The sequence below is a fragment of the Terrapene carolina genome, unplaced genomic scaffold (assembly GCF_002925995.2).
Source record: "Terrapene carolina triunguis isolate 2854851 unplaced genomic scaffold, T_m_triunguis-2.0 Scaffold433, whole genome shotgun sequence".
In the NCBI taxonomy this organism is placed as follows: Eukaryota; Metazoa; Chordata; order Testudines; family Emydidae; genus Terrapene; species Terrapene triunguis.
In genome coordinates this window covers 186,127-200,373 of record NW_020664784.1, presented here as the reverse complement: position 1 = coordinate 200,373, position 14,247 = coordinate 186,127, and the positions used below count along the sequence as shown (strand labels likewise).

General features: G+C 48.2%; 1 protein-coding gene across 1 annotated transcript in view; it reads right to left on the bottom strand.

Moving 5' to 3' along the window:
* The window catches only part of ZCWPW1 (zinc finger CW-type and PWWP domain containing 1), a 32,298-nt gene extending 18,872 nt beyond the window's left edge, over positions 1-13,426 (bottom strand). Inside the window, exons 1-8 of the mRNA XM_029913062.1 lie at positions 13,351-13,426; positions 11,951-12,017; positions 9,745-9,896; positions 9,081-9,212; positions 8,375-8,491; positions 7,138-7,258; positions 3,445-3,520; positions 2,073-2,177 (exon numbers count right to left, since the gene is read on the bottom strand). Of these exons, the coding sequence (XP_029768922.1) occupies positions 2,073-2,177; positions 3,445-3,520; positions 7,138-7,258; positions 8,375-8,491; positions 9,081-9,212; positions 9,745-9,896; positions 11,951-12,017; positions 13,351-13,426 (846 nt within the window). The remainder of the gene's footprint in view (positions 1-2,072; positions 2,178-3,444; positions 3,521-7,137; positions 7,259-8,374; positions 8,492-9,080; positions 9,213-9,744; positions 9,897-11,950; positions 12,018-13,350) is intronic.
* Positions 13,427-14,247: the final 821 nt, after the last annotated feature.

Below are 14,247 nucleotides of genomic sequence, written 5' to 3'. Positions count from 1 at the left end.
GAAAGGCAGGGTCATCTGCATCATTGTGAAATGCACGTACAAATATTATGTAAGGAGTTATGTATGAATCTATGCTAAAAATGAGTTCCCAAAGTCCGTGTTAAGGCAGGTTTCTCCTGACAAAGGATGTTTATTCTCCCTGTCTCTGTCAGTCCCCATGTAAAATAAGCATTATAAGTTAACATGATGAGGAGCCATTTACACATGAAGTCAGTGGGGGCATGTGAATGCGGCCGGTAGGCAGCACACTGGAGATCATCCCGACTCTCAGGTACTAACAACGAGCTTTGGAGAATATAAGGAGAAGCCAAGGGAGACACCACTTTATCCTACACCGAGGATGTGATCAGGCAGCGCGATTACATTCACGAAAATGGGATCTCAGCCAGGCTTGGTTGCAATGCTGCAAAGGATATTTGGGTAAGATAAACTCTAAGAACCATGTTACGGTTTTATTTTAGATGTAACCCTTCTGTTTCCATTATCCTCGCTCGCTATCTCTTAAATCTTGATCTTTGATAACACACTTACGATTGGTTTCACTATAAATATATCTCAGTGCTGTGGTATTTACAAGGCAAGCCTGAGTTGAATCAAACAAGCTGGTGTTTTGGGGAGTGTGAAGGCTGGACGCTACAGCGGAATGCTTCGAAGGGGCATGGGGACGGGAGGGCACCTATTGTTAACCTGCAAGGCAAAGGAAAAGGAAGAGGAGACTGCTGGGCAGCTAACAGACCGGATGTGTTGGGGAGAGGACACCCAGTCTCCCTCTTGCTGGAGCTGGGGGGAAGACAGCGACTCACAGTCCTGGGTAGCCTAGAACCGTCACAGGGACATCACCTGTTCTGTCAAGTTGCAGATAGGTCCACGGATGGAAAACCTCCTACGTGAAACACTCAGGCCAGAATGTTTGTGTTGAGAGACCAAGCCTGGTCTAAACTGAAGGATCTGGTCAGACGATCCGTTAATCCATTTGGATACACCAGTTCCATAATCGACTGCCTCCTGGACCTGGCACCACCTTAAAACATCGCTGTGGTGTTGTGAGAACCTGGGCCGTCTGGCCTTGGATATGGGACTGGAATTTCAAGTGATCCATCCCCTGTCATCCAGCCCCAGCTTCTGGAGGAGGTTTACAGACGCCCAGAGCATGGGGTTGTGTCCCTGATCATCTTGGCTAATAGCCATTGATGGACCTATCCTCCAGGGACTTATCTATTTCTTTTTTGAAGCCAGTTATACTTTTGGCCTTCACAACATCCCCTGGCAAAGAGTTCCACAGGTTGACTGTGTATCGTGTGAAGAAATACTTCCTTTTGGTTGCTTTAAATCTGCTACCTATTAATTTCATTGGGTCACTTCTAGTTCTTGTGTTATGCAAAGGGGAAAATAACACTTCCCTATTCATTTTCTCCACACCATTCATGATTTTATAGACCTCTATCACATCTATTCTTGGTCGTCTCTTTTCTAGAGTCCCAGGCTTTTTAATCTCTCCTCATATGGAAGCTGTTCCATACTCCTAATCATTTTTGTTGCCCTTCTCTGCATCTTTTCCAATTCTAAGATATCTTTTTTGAGATGGGGTGACCAGATCTGCACGCAGTATTCAAGATATGGGTGTACCATGGATTTATATAATGGCATTACGAAATCTTCTGTCTTGTTAGCTATCCCTTTCCTAATGGTTCCTAACATTGTTAGCTTTTTCAACTCCCGCTGCCCATTGAGCAGATGTTTTCAGAGAACTATCCACAATGACTCCAAGATCTCTTACTTGAGTGTTAACAACCTGATTTAGACCCCATCCTTTTGGGATTATTTTTTCCAATGTGCATTAATTTGTACTTATCAACATTGAATTTCGTCTGCCATTTTGTTGCCCAGTCACCCAGTTTAATGAGATCCCTTTGTAACTCTTCGCAGTCTGCTTTGGACTTAACTATTTTCAGTAATTTTGTATCATCTGCAAATTTTGCCACCTCACTGTTCACCCCCCTTTCCAGATCATTTACAAATGTGTTGAACAGCACTGGTCCCAGGGCAGATCCTTGGGGGAACCCACTATTTACCAAACCCAGGCTCTCTGTGGAAAACACATGGAAGTTCCTCAGCATGGTCGCAGAGATCCAGGCGCGGCTGACAGATTCGCCGAAAAACGTCACATGGTACTTGGACTGAAAAGAGAAATGGACAGGACTGAATTAACTTTGTGTCAGATTGTTACATTAACTCCTAGAGACAGACAAGGTGGGTGAGGTGTCCCTGCTAAATCCATGGTGTCTGGTTGATGTCCTCAGTGAGGTAACCCTTTCAGTGGGATGAAAGGTTTGGTTGGCATGGGATTGCAGAGACAGCAACCTTTGTTCTGTGAGGCTGATAAATGACCAGACAAGGTGTATATGGACTCGGCAGAAGCTGTGTCAACCACACTGGTAATATGAGGAGATGGGGAAGTCTGTTATAATTGGGGGGGGGGGGGGAAAGGTATGGAGGGTGTGACTAAGTGGGAATGTTCTTAATGTTTTCTCTGAATACTGTGTGTGTGCCTCAGTTTCCCCTATGCATTTCTTAAGTATCTAGGTGGTGGGATAAGGGGGTGTGATTGTTGCAGAGCCTTGGCCAGTGTGATGCTATCTGCACAGAGAATGGCCGACACTCTGTCTCCTGGCAACTGATGGCCTGGGCCCCTCCCTTGCAAAGGTGCCAACTGAAGGTGTTGGAGAACAAAGAGATCAGGTGACCTCCTGGCCCAGGACAGAGACAAAGGCCAGAGGAGGGGCTGGAGAGTTTCAGTTTGGAGCTGGCTGGGGAAATGGAGGGGGGCCAGACGGGGCTCTGGCCTCCCTGGCCCCAAGATGGACCTGACTGAGGGGTCCTGTTCTCTGTACCTACAAGCTCTGTTCTGGACCGTGTTCCTGTCATCTAATAAACCTTCTGTTTTACCAGCTGGCTGAGAGTCACGTCTGACTGCAAAGTTGGGGTGCAGGACCCTCTGGCTTCCCCAGGACCCCGCCTGGGCGGACTCGCTGCGGGAAGCGCACGGTGGGGCAGGGGATGCTGAATGCTCCGAGGTCAGACCCAGGAAGGCCGAAGCTGTGTAAGCTTCTTGCCCTGGAGATCCTCTGCTCCGAGAGAGGAGGCTCCCCCAGAGTCCTGACTGGCTTCATATGGAGTAGTTCCAGAGCATCGCCCGGTGACTCCGTGACAGAGGAGTACACACAGAGCCCTGCCATGGGGAGGAGTGGTGGGAACAGGGGTAAGGAGAATGGGGGGTACACACAGCCACTGGCATGGGGATGGGGAGCTGTAGGGAGTCCCCAACATAGAAGGGGATGGGAGGGTGGCACACAGGGGGCTTGTAGGAGGAATGGCGCCCTCTGGTGGGTGTAATGAGTTCACAAAGTGTGTGACCCCCCTTGTGTAAAATACAATACTGCTTACAGGAAGAGAATCCAACCGGGATGAAAAGAGGAAATACTCCCCGATGTCAGGGTCACACTCCACCATGGCAGGCCACCTGCATGCACAACAAAAGGGGAATAGCAGTACGGGTCGGGCCATTAATTTTCTGATTTCCTCTGAGAAGTTAACACATAAAAAGGTGGGAGTTGGTTTACATGGTACCAACGTTTAGAGCACTGTTCAGTCAACCTGCTCCGTCCATCACTGAAATCGAGGATCCTTAGAAGAACGGGATGCAACAGAATAAAATGTGAGGAAGGGAACGAGATACAGGCAGCCAGCGGCTGTGTTTTCGACTGTAGTCCACTCCCAGTAAGTCAGCTGGCCCCTGAAATGTCGATATTGCTTTCTAGAAGGGTACAAGACGTGGGACTAGTGCAGTGGATAACACATTTGTGGTGATCTGTTGACACAACGACCTCTGAGGTAGCCCAGCAAGTTGTGTTGGTAAAGTATATCTTCCAGAAAAACATCCAGACAGATTGAGCTCCTTCTGGGCTTGTCTACACTACCGCTAAAGTTGATGTAACTTACATCGCTCAGAGGTGTGAAAAAACTACACACACACACACACACACACACACACACACACACACACACACACCCAAGTGATGTAAGTTACATCGACTTAAAGCAGTGTCTCCCGCCGACATATCTTCCACCTCTTGGTAGTGACGGTAATGAAGAGAAGCCCTAAATCTCTGAATTATTTTGGGGGCAGTCCCATGGCCCGTGTTATACCGCAGGCCAGACCAGATGATCACAACAGTTCCTTCTTGTCTCTGAACCTATGAATCTCTGAGTCGATAGTGCACGTTTTTGGGAGGTCGTTCTGTTTCAAAAGGCCCTGTTGGCGGGTTTTGTCAGGATTAGCTATCCCAGTATAGCTGTACTGGCAAACCCTCTACCGTGAACACAGTTGTATCCGGGCAAACGCACTTACACCAATAAAGCTTATGTTGGTTCCCCTGTACTGGTATAGGCATGGTTAGCCCAGTATTACGATGTTTACATGAAGGCTTTGGATATGTCTGCATTACAGAAACTATTGGGGAGAGGGATAGCTCAGTGATTTGAGCATTGGCTTGCTAAACCCAGGGTTGTGAGCTCAATCCTTGAGGGGACCATTTAGGGAACTGGGGTAAAAATCTGTCTGGGGATTGGTCCTGCTTTGAGCAGGAGGTTGGACTAGATAACCTCCTGAGGTCTCCCTTCCAACCCTGATCTTCTATGATCCCGACAGGAGGCGGACAGAGCCTATCCTGACAAAGGGGGGGGTTCTGTTGCTGTCGGAACATCACCTCCCCAAACGAAGTTAGCTATTGGTATATCTACACTTCACACACTACAGCGGCACAACTGCCCCGACTGACGCAGTTAAGCCGACCTAATTTTCTAGTGTAGATCAGGCCTACCTTAACGGTCACAGCTGCATCTACGCTAGGCTTTTTCACACCCCTGACCAAAGCAGCTATGCTGACGTAACTTTTCAGTATAGCCCAGGCCCTTCCCTGGCATAGCTCGGTCGGTTAAAAAAAAATTAAAAAAAAAAATCACACCCCTAACCGACATCCCTGTGCTGGAAAAATGTAAGTATAGCCTCAACCTTCTTGTTGCTGAGGTCCTGAGGTTTTAATAGCTGTCTGCCATCATAAAACCTTTAAATTCACGGGCCTGGCAAAACTCCCGGTAACAGCAACGGGAGAGGAACTGGGAGCTGTTCCCCTTCTAGACGGCGTAGTCCTAGAGAGTAAGAATCGATTGTCTTTTAAGCCCGGCGCCCTTAAATTTCAGGCAAACGCCCGCCCGTGCGTGGGTCTCCCTGCATGTATCTCCCTGCAGGGGCAAAGCACCTGGGGGAGCCTACGCTGAGCGACTGAGATTTGCCAGCTTCCCGTCAGGGGAAGAGGCCCCTGTCTGTGTTTTTCAGCTGAAGACAGCAGCTGCGGCTGCAGAGTGCCCAGAAAGGGCGAGGGATTCCAGCAGTCAGCTGTTGTAAAGACCGCAGCAAGCCAGTCTCAACTGGAGAGTTTTTTTGCTGGCATCTCTTTGATCCCACCATGTGGAATAAAACAAGATCATGTGGGAGGCAGGCCAGGCCTTCTGCACTGCAGCTTGTACTCCCAGCCTCTGGCTCCCCAAGCGGGCGTGGGCTAATGAGCACGTCCCAAAAGGGGGTGTGAGCACACCGTGTTGCCACACAACTGATATCTGCCGGCATTTCTAGTCTCTTTCACCCTGTGAAGATCACAGGACATCTGAAACACCGATATACACATATTACACGGGTATCACTTCCCCCACTGTTGAGATGCAGCCACCTCTGGGGTGGAATGAGGCAGCTGTTTATACAGGGATCCTTCACCGAGATGCAGCCACCTCTGGGGTGGGGCAGCTGTTTATACAGGCGCTGAGATGCAGCCGCCTCTCGGTCAGAACGGCTATACAGGGAACCCTCATCCAGTCCTGAGATGCAACTGCTTCTGGGCAGGATGGCTTCTTATATAGGTATCCCTCACCAAGTGCTGAGACGCAGCCACCTCTGAGGTGGTGCACAGCAGCAGATAAACGGTGCACAGTAACACTGCTTAGCACTTTGGGGTGGGAGATGAAGAAAGATTTTCATAGCCCATTGAAACTGGAAGGGGGAATTTGGGGAAGCAGAACGGAATGAGCAGTGGGAATTTTACTTGTGAAGGGTAGATGTGATCTTTGGTTTTAGGTCTGACTCAGAGGCCCGCGGCACCAGTATTTCCCTATGTAACACCAGAGGCCGTGGGTGGGAGGGATTTGGAAAGGTACTGCAGTGGGACTCACCCATTGATTCACAGCTCTGCCTCAGTCTCTGTGGAAGAGCCATCTCAGGTCTGTCTAGCCTAGCCCAGGCGCGAGCAGCCACTCTGCAGAGCCGTATCCGAGGGTGCTGAGTTCTCACCGGTGCTGAGATGCCCCGTGTGTCGCCAGGGCTTCGGGGGCGCATCTCCTGGTCCTTAACACGGCAGTAAGCTGAGCCACTCTATGATTTCTCCCCAGTGAATTGTGGGCGAACGCGAACCTGTCTGTCCTTCTGAGCACACAGCCAGGCCAGATTCAAAAGCACCACTAAACTCGGGGCAGAGGATTTTGTGTGTGGACGGGAGCCAGGATAGGGGAAACACCCAAGTAAGAGCCCAGGTTATCTGTGCACTGAAGACGTAGCCCCAATGTTTCTAGGCCCCAGCTCTTCCCCGTTCAGAAAAATAACCCTGTGCTTGTCTTATTTATTTAGCCTCTCACTACCTACTTGTGCAGCGCCTGGCCCCGATCTCCAATGGTGCTACTGTGTTATTTTAAATTATTTATATGAGAGGAACAGCAAGAGGCCTAAACTGAGATCAGGGCTCCCATTGTGCCAGGCTCAGCGTGAGAGACAGTCACTAACCCAAGAGCTGACTGTCTAACTAGACAAAGGTTGGGAGGAGAAACTGAGGCACGGGGCGGTGACGTAATGTTGCCAATGTCACTTGGCAGCCAGGAATAGATCCCAGGTCTCTGCAGTGCCAATCCAGGGCTCTATCCCAAAAGGGCCACACTGTATGTTTTACAAGTGCACTGTGCAATCTGTTTTCAAAAGCTTCTACCTCTGTTTATAGTTAAGTGGCTTAACATTTTACCAGCAGTATTGACACCTACCATGGATAGCCAAACTGTTTGGCCCATATGATCGACCCAGGCACGTAGGTAGCATAGACAACCTCGTTTTCAGATCCCGACCACATCTCCTCGGGTACATCGCAGCTTTTGTACTGCAGGTCTGCAATAAACAAACCACATCAACCGTCACAGCTGAGCAGGAAATAGCCTCCCACGGGAAATTCTGAGAATTGCGACATTTTGTTTAATCTCGCGTTGGGGCGCGAAGTAGAAATATCAGAATTTTTCGTGAAATGAAATATTTCATTTCAACCTTACCATATTGTTTTGTTTCGACTTTATTGTTTTGATTCATCTAATATAATATAACGTAATATAACATAATACAAAAGTCAAACAGGTAACGCCGGAACCAAGCGTTCAACCTTGTCGAAATGAAACCTGCCTCGCAATGAGAGACTAAAGAAACTCAATCCGTTTAGTTCAAGGAGCAGGTTAACACTTGACTTCATCAGAGTCTATAAGTACCTGCATGGGGAAAAAGGTTTCTAATACTAGACAGCTTTTTTAATCTAGCAGACATGTGGATTTTCCATCATTCGGAGGCTTTAAATGAAGACTGGCTGTCTTTCTCAAAGACCTGCTATAGCTCAAACGGAAGTTATGCAGGAATCCTTGGTGAAATTCTTCACCTTGTGCTACACAGGAAGTCAGACTATGTGCTCAGAATGGCCCCTAAAAAGTCTATGGATCTGTTTATCCTCAGCTAGTGGAAATCGGCATTGCTGGCTGCACTGAAGCCAATGAATGATTTGCTAATTCTGCATGTCAGGACACCTAGAGGAGAAATGCTTCTGGCCTGTCAGAGCAGGAACAACTGAAAGGTGATTTTTGCCTTAGAATTGCAATCGGGTTGGATCTACAGCCTCAGCACCAACCAGGACAAATTTCAAGACTTCTCGGTGCTTGCAACCAGGACTGGGTTTTCAAAAGAGCGCGAAACCGATTTCCAAAGGGTTTCCAAAACTCTCAGGCCAGCAGGAAGGAGAGCTTTTGTGGAAAAACGTCCCTTGTTTGTGTGACTAAATGGGAGGAGAATGGCCTGGAAAAGCTGCTGTCTAGGCCCTACTGTGGAGGATTTTTGTGACAAGGACACTTGTGCTTTAGAATTTAGACTGAAGCTAACAAACTTGTTCCCCCCGACAACCAATCAAATAATCACTAGCAGCTTGGGCTAGATTTGAGCTGGTGACTTAGAGGCCGCTCTCCTGTTTACCTGTGTTTTGGCTGCACGTCCAGTCTTCGGGAAGAACGGAGGGATCCGTATCGCTGCTAAGACGCCGCCATTTCTCACAGCTGGGATAAGAACATTGGACCCACGCCACGCACTGATCTACAGCACAGCAACACAAACACACAGCAGCTGCAGGGGCCCGCTACTGGCGCCCTGCACAAACTGGAGGCTCCGGAATCGGAAGTCAAAGACAAGGAACCCGACGAAATGTAGTTAATCTCACCGTTTGCGAAGCCGTCATTACACAGGGTGATTTACAGGCATCGCTAATTTCTGGCCTTGGAACCTATGAAACCTGTCAGTTTCCTGCAGTGCCACAAACTTCCGCTCCGTGCCTCAGTTTCCCACCTGTACCATGGGGATAACCTACCCCCCAGAGCGGCTGTGAGGATAAACACATCAAAGAGCGTGATGTGCTTTGAGAGCTACTGATTTCTAAACTCGGGGTTATTAAACAACGAAGGCCATTTTTATGCTGAACGGGAACATTCCTACATCATCCGGTTTAAATTCACACCTTTAATTAATCCAGATTAATTTTCTTGAGTGTAGACAAGGCCTCCCCGTGGTTTTGGAAGGCATGGGGCCAGTGCCAAATCAAGTGCTAGAAGTCGCCACGTTTCTTCAATTTACATCCAGGTTTCCCTCTCCCCGCATTAAACTTTCAGAAACAAAGGCCTGAGCTCACTGAAAGTGCTTTCTCCTCCTTCCTCCGTTTCCGCTTGGTCAGCGATCAGGGTGTAGCCCTGAACTATTTTCTTCGGCTCTCCTTTCCGGTGACGCTTATGCCTTTCTTTGTTTGCTTCCGTGCTCCCATCTGCTAGCAACAAAGAGAAAACACAAGACTTAAAAACAGACAGGGGTGGATGGGGACACAGCAGGCGGTGGAGTTATTGTTTGTCTTGATGGGGGCTCCGGTTTCAGTCACTGATCCCAGCGGGGGGTGGGGGGATGTCACCTTCCAGCAGCTACTTTTTCCCCCCTTATTCCTGCATCCCCCTCGGGCTCGAAGAGCTAAGGCAGAAGTCTTCCCACATGGCAGGTCGAAGTCACGGGCGTCTCCCAAATCTAAACTCCTACACATCTCTGCTTCCATCCAGGGAAACGCACTCCAGTGCAGAGGGCTAGGAGGACAAAGGCCTATGCAGCACTTAAAATCCTACTTCAGCCCTGGCTTAAAGAAACTGCTTTGTTTCTACTGTGTTCAAAGAAACAAGACTTTGTGGACAATCTTTGTAAGTAAGCAGGATCGCACCAAAGAAACACCTGACTTGGATCATCAGTTTCTCTTCCTCACCCGGCAAGGCCCCGAACATTGGCCCTATCTGCATTTGCCCACACAAGGGACTTACGCATTTCCTTTCTCATCTTGTTTAAAGAAAGCTTATTGCGTTTCTTTGCTTTGGGCAGAGGCTCTTTTAGGTCCACGGCAGAGGCTGTTCCTTTTGGCTCATCGCTGTGCTGGACCAAATTCCCTGCAGGTAGGGATGTTTCGAAAGTCTCCCTAAAACAAACATTGGCGAGGATCAATTCATGATCGTTATTTATCATGTGGATTACCTGCTGGAGCTGTACAAACACACAACAAAAAGACGACTCCTCGACTCACGGTTCACAGGAGATGAACCTGAGTATCATAAAGATGACAGTACACCTGCCTACACCAATGAGAGAGAGAGGGTATAGAGATATAGATAGATCACATTAGTCAGTTACATGGTGCAAAAAAGATGTGGAATGACAACAGTTCTCATTTCACATCCGTTTTGCCCAGGGGGTGAGTGGGGGTTCGGGTCTCTGCACCCCTTTGAATATCCTGCTTTTCGGTTTTTCCCAGCATTCTCAAGCAGTTCCTTTTGGGTAGATAATATTTTGACAGAGAACATACACCACCTAGAGGCCAGACCGTATCTTACACTTCTAAAGCAGGTGCATTCCCCTTCCCACTTCCCCTGCAAAAAATGAAGTTAAAAAAGGCAAAAGGTCCCAGTCGATAAGCTAAACAAACATGAGGAGGCTGGCTTATTTATACGCAATGCATGGGAATGGTAGCAGCTTCATGCTCCGTGCGAATGGCAGCGATACACATCCGGTGATCGCAAGACGCTCGGGACATTTTCATTGAAGTCTCACAGCATTCCCTGCTACATCACACTCTCCCCTACCAGAACTCTGAATAAAACCCAGGGATCCTGATCCCAACACCCTACTGCTTCCCCTAAACAGCTGGGCAATAAAACCCAGGATTCCTGCCTCCCAGCCCCACCGCTGCTCTGATTCACGAGAACGAATGGAAATATGGATTATTCCTATCGATTACGTCTGAGGTGGCAGGACCCACAGGCCCCCATGTGCCAGGCACAGCGTGGACACACCGTGAAAGAGACAGTCCCTGCCTCCAAAAGCGTGTACAACTCCCAAGAAACCCTGTGGCAGCTGGCGTCAACCCGACGCGTCTCCATTTCACATCCCTGTTTCTACGTAGATCTGAATCACAATTTTGCAGAACACCGGCTCAAAATGTTGACCCTTTCCCCCAATTCGGGAGGAACGTGCACGTCGAAATATCAGGATTTCATGAGCTGACTGAGTCCAGTTCGAGGGCACGTCCCTTTTCTGCTTCACAGCCTGAGCCCAGGATATGCGGGCCGGGAACTGTGGGCGACCAGTCTTCTCAGAGCCAGCCACAGGAAGTCAGGACCATCCCAACCCCGGGAGCACTGCTCCGCCCAAAGAAACATAGAGCAGTGGGTGGAAGTATTGCACAACCCTACCAAAACAAGACCCTCCAGCACATGTGGGATCCTGCCCCTGGGGAGAGGATGAGAGAACACAGCACTCAAGACCGGCGTTAGTCACGTCGCTTACTAATATAACAACACCTAGCTCTTATGCAGTGCTTTTCATCAGTAGATCTCCGCACGCTTTACAAAGGAGAGCCGTTTTCCTTACCTTTATACGAGGGTGATGAAGGTGGGATAAGACCCTGGACAGAACAGAAGAGAACTGCCACAGGACAGAAAGTCCCCTGTCCACTTTTGGATTCCTTCCGCTTTAACCTCAGTTGTTAAAGTTCCTGGCTGCTCTGGTTTTCCCAGACTCTCTTTTAGGTAACAGGCCCCCTGTCTCTCCGTCCCTCCCTCCCTGGTCTTCTCTTCCCTGCTCCCCTGACTGTTCACACCACTGGCACTCTCTCTCATGGGTTCTTTTCCCTCTGTTTCCATGGCTACAGATAAGGGATGCCACCCCTATGTTTGCCCAGCTAGCGCTATTTGGAAACAACTAGCTAGAAGGAGGAGAAGAGCCTATTGTGTAACTTTGATTCACACACCTCATAGATAGACTTTATGCTGGGACTTATGAAATTTGGGCCAGATCCCCCGATGGTAGCGATCTGATTCAATGGAGTTACACTGGTTTATGCAAGGCGGGGAACTCGCCCTTTGGCTGAAGGACGTATTTCTCAGGGTAACTGGCCCTACAATTTTAACGCAAGGTATAATCCAATATACTGCAGGATAATGGGGATTGATTGCCCAGGAACTGATATACACTCACTTCTTTAAACCTTGTGGTTCTGCCGCTTCAGTAGCTTCTGCCTGGTGAAATGTCCTCTTGGACTGTTCTGCAAATTGAGATTAGAGCTCACACATTTTATCATTTCAATGTGTGCCTAGATGGTTATAATCTCATGACGCGTCACACATTGAAAGGTTGGATGTCGATCGAGGTAATAATTGGATTACGGAGGGAAATGCATTTCCGGGGTCCGACAGATTTTCTGCACGCTGTCGTTTCAGCTAGACAGGCTTCAACCCTGCAAAGTGACTCGCTGCGTCGCCCCATTAAATAATAATACAAATCAATAATATCTAGCTCTTCTATAGCACTCATCAGAAGAGAGCTCAAAGTGCTTTACAAAGAAGGTCAGTATCATTATTCCCATTTTACAGGTGGTAAAAATGAGGCACAGCGCAGGGAAGCGATTTGCCCACGGTCACCCAGCAGACCACGTCTCCTAGTCCTGAGACGGTGCTCTATGCACTAGGCCACGCTGCCGTTAAGTTTTCACAGGCCCCAGGTTAACCCCCCCTTGAGTCTTTAAGAGGATTTATTTGCTTTAAGGCCAGAATTGAGCATTATGATGATCCAGCCTGATCTTGCGCCTAACACAAGCTGTGAATTCCTACCAAGTGATTCTCCTGCAGAAAGTTGAGCCAAGTCTAAACTAGGAAAGTTATGTGCTGCTGATAACCAGCGATTTTTGCTAGCACAGATCAGGACTGGCGTTACTCAAAGTTAGCCTGCAATACAGGGGTGTTTACTTCTTTATACCTCCAAAGGCACAAGACGGACCTAAAATTGAAAACACACACAAAATATTTAAGCAGGAAACTTAACATGCTGTGGGATGGGGACAATTCACTTTTTATAACCTCAATTTCATGATGCCTTGTTTCTGATGGAAATGATTCCTCAGAGTCAACATAAAGTGAGGGGAGGGTCCACTTAATTTGCGTGAAACTTTATGTGCTTTGGCAGGCTGAGATGCCCCCAGCACGTGGAGAGCCCAAGACAAAAGCCAAGGCATGGTGATTCGGGCATGGTGGCCTTTGTTTTGACATGCCAAGGGAACAAGATTGTCTTAACTGGGCCCCGGGCCAGATCCTCAGCTGGCATAAAAAAGCCTAGAGCTGTCAAAGAAGTGATGTCAATTTATTCCAGCTCACGATCAGGACTCATGATGTTTTTAAACTGCTGAAGAAGCTAAAATTCTAGCTTTCAGGCACGTTGAGGACATATTTTAGCCTGTTAAAAGGGACAGGAAACAATTCATATCTACAAAATGTCTGGCTCATCCAAATAAATAGTTCACGGGGCACCAATTTAGCTGTTCTCATTTGAGGTTTCACGTGACGAGCTGTCTTGGAGTTGCTCAAGAGGCCCTGAAGACTTACCCATGCACTCTTGCAAGGACTTCTGCAGCACACTCTGGACAATTTCCTCAAACTGCAAGTCGGTGAGGTGACACATCTCCTAGAAACAGAGGCACAGGCAGGGCAGAGTGAGTGACAAATGGCATCCCCCATTACAGCTGGACTTAACTCTAACAGAGATCCAATAAGGGTTCTTTTAATTTAGCAAATTTAGAGCTGCTACACGGGGCTTCTGTTCGGGATTAAGCTCCTGGACACCTCTGCCCTCTGAGAAGTTTCCATGATGTGGGGGCTTCTGAGATTGCTTTTAGGGCTACATAACACCATCCTTTGCTACTATTTGCTTTCAGTCTCAAGCTGGGACATTATTATTAACGGCGCTGTCAGAGAGACACTCCAAATCCTGGGAAATAACATTATTAATATTTAATACGACGACTTAGTACTTTTCCTACCGGAAGCACTTTGCAAGCTTTAGTCCTCAGAACACCCCTTGAAAGGTAGGTTATTTGTCTTAGGGTGGACCCCGACTGTGAGCCTAGGTTCCCACACAGACATAAAATGCTCAGTATGTTATGGTTGTCAAAGAGTCAAGAGATGACTTGATCACGGTGTATCAGTACTTTAACGGGGAGAAAATTCCAGACACTAAAGGGCTCTTTAATCTACTGGAGAAAGGCAGCAGCTGGAATTGAAAGTCAGACACATTCAAATGAGAAATGAGGCACAATATTTTTTAAACAGTGCAGATAAACTCCCAAGTGCAGGGGTGGAGACTCCATTTCTGGAAGCCTTCCAATCCAGACTGGAACCTTTCTGGAAGATGCTTTAATCCAACACTAGGGTTACCATACGTCCGGATTTTCCCGGACATGTCCGGCTTTTTGGGCTCCAAATCCCCGTCCGGGGGGAAATCCC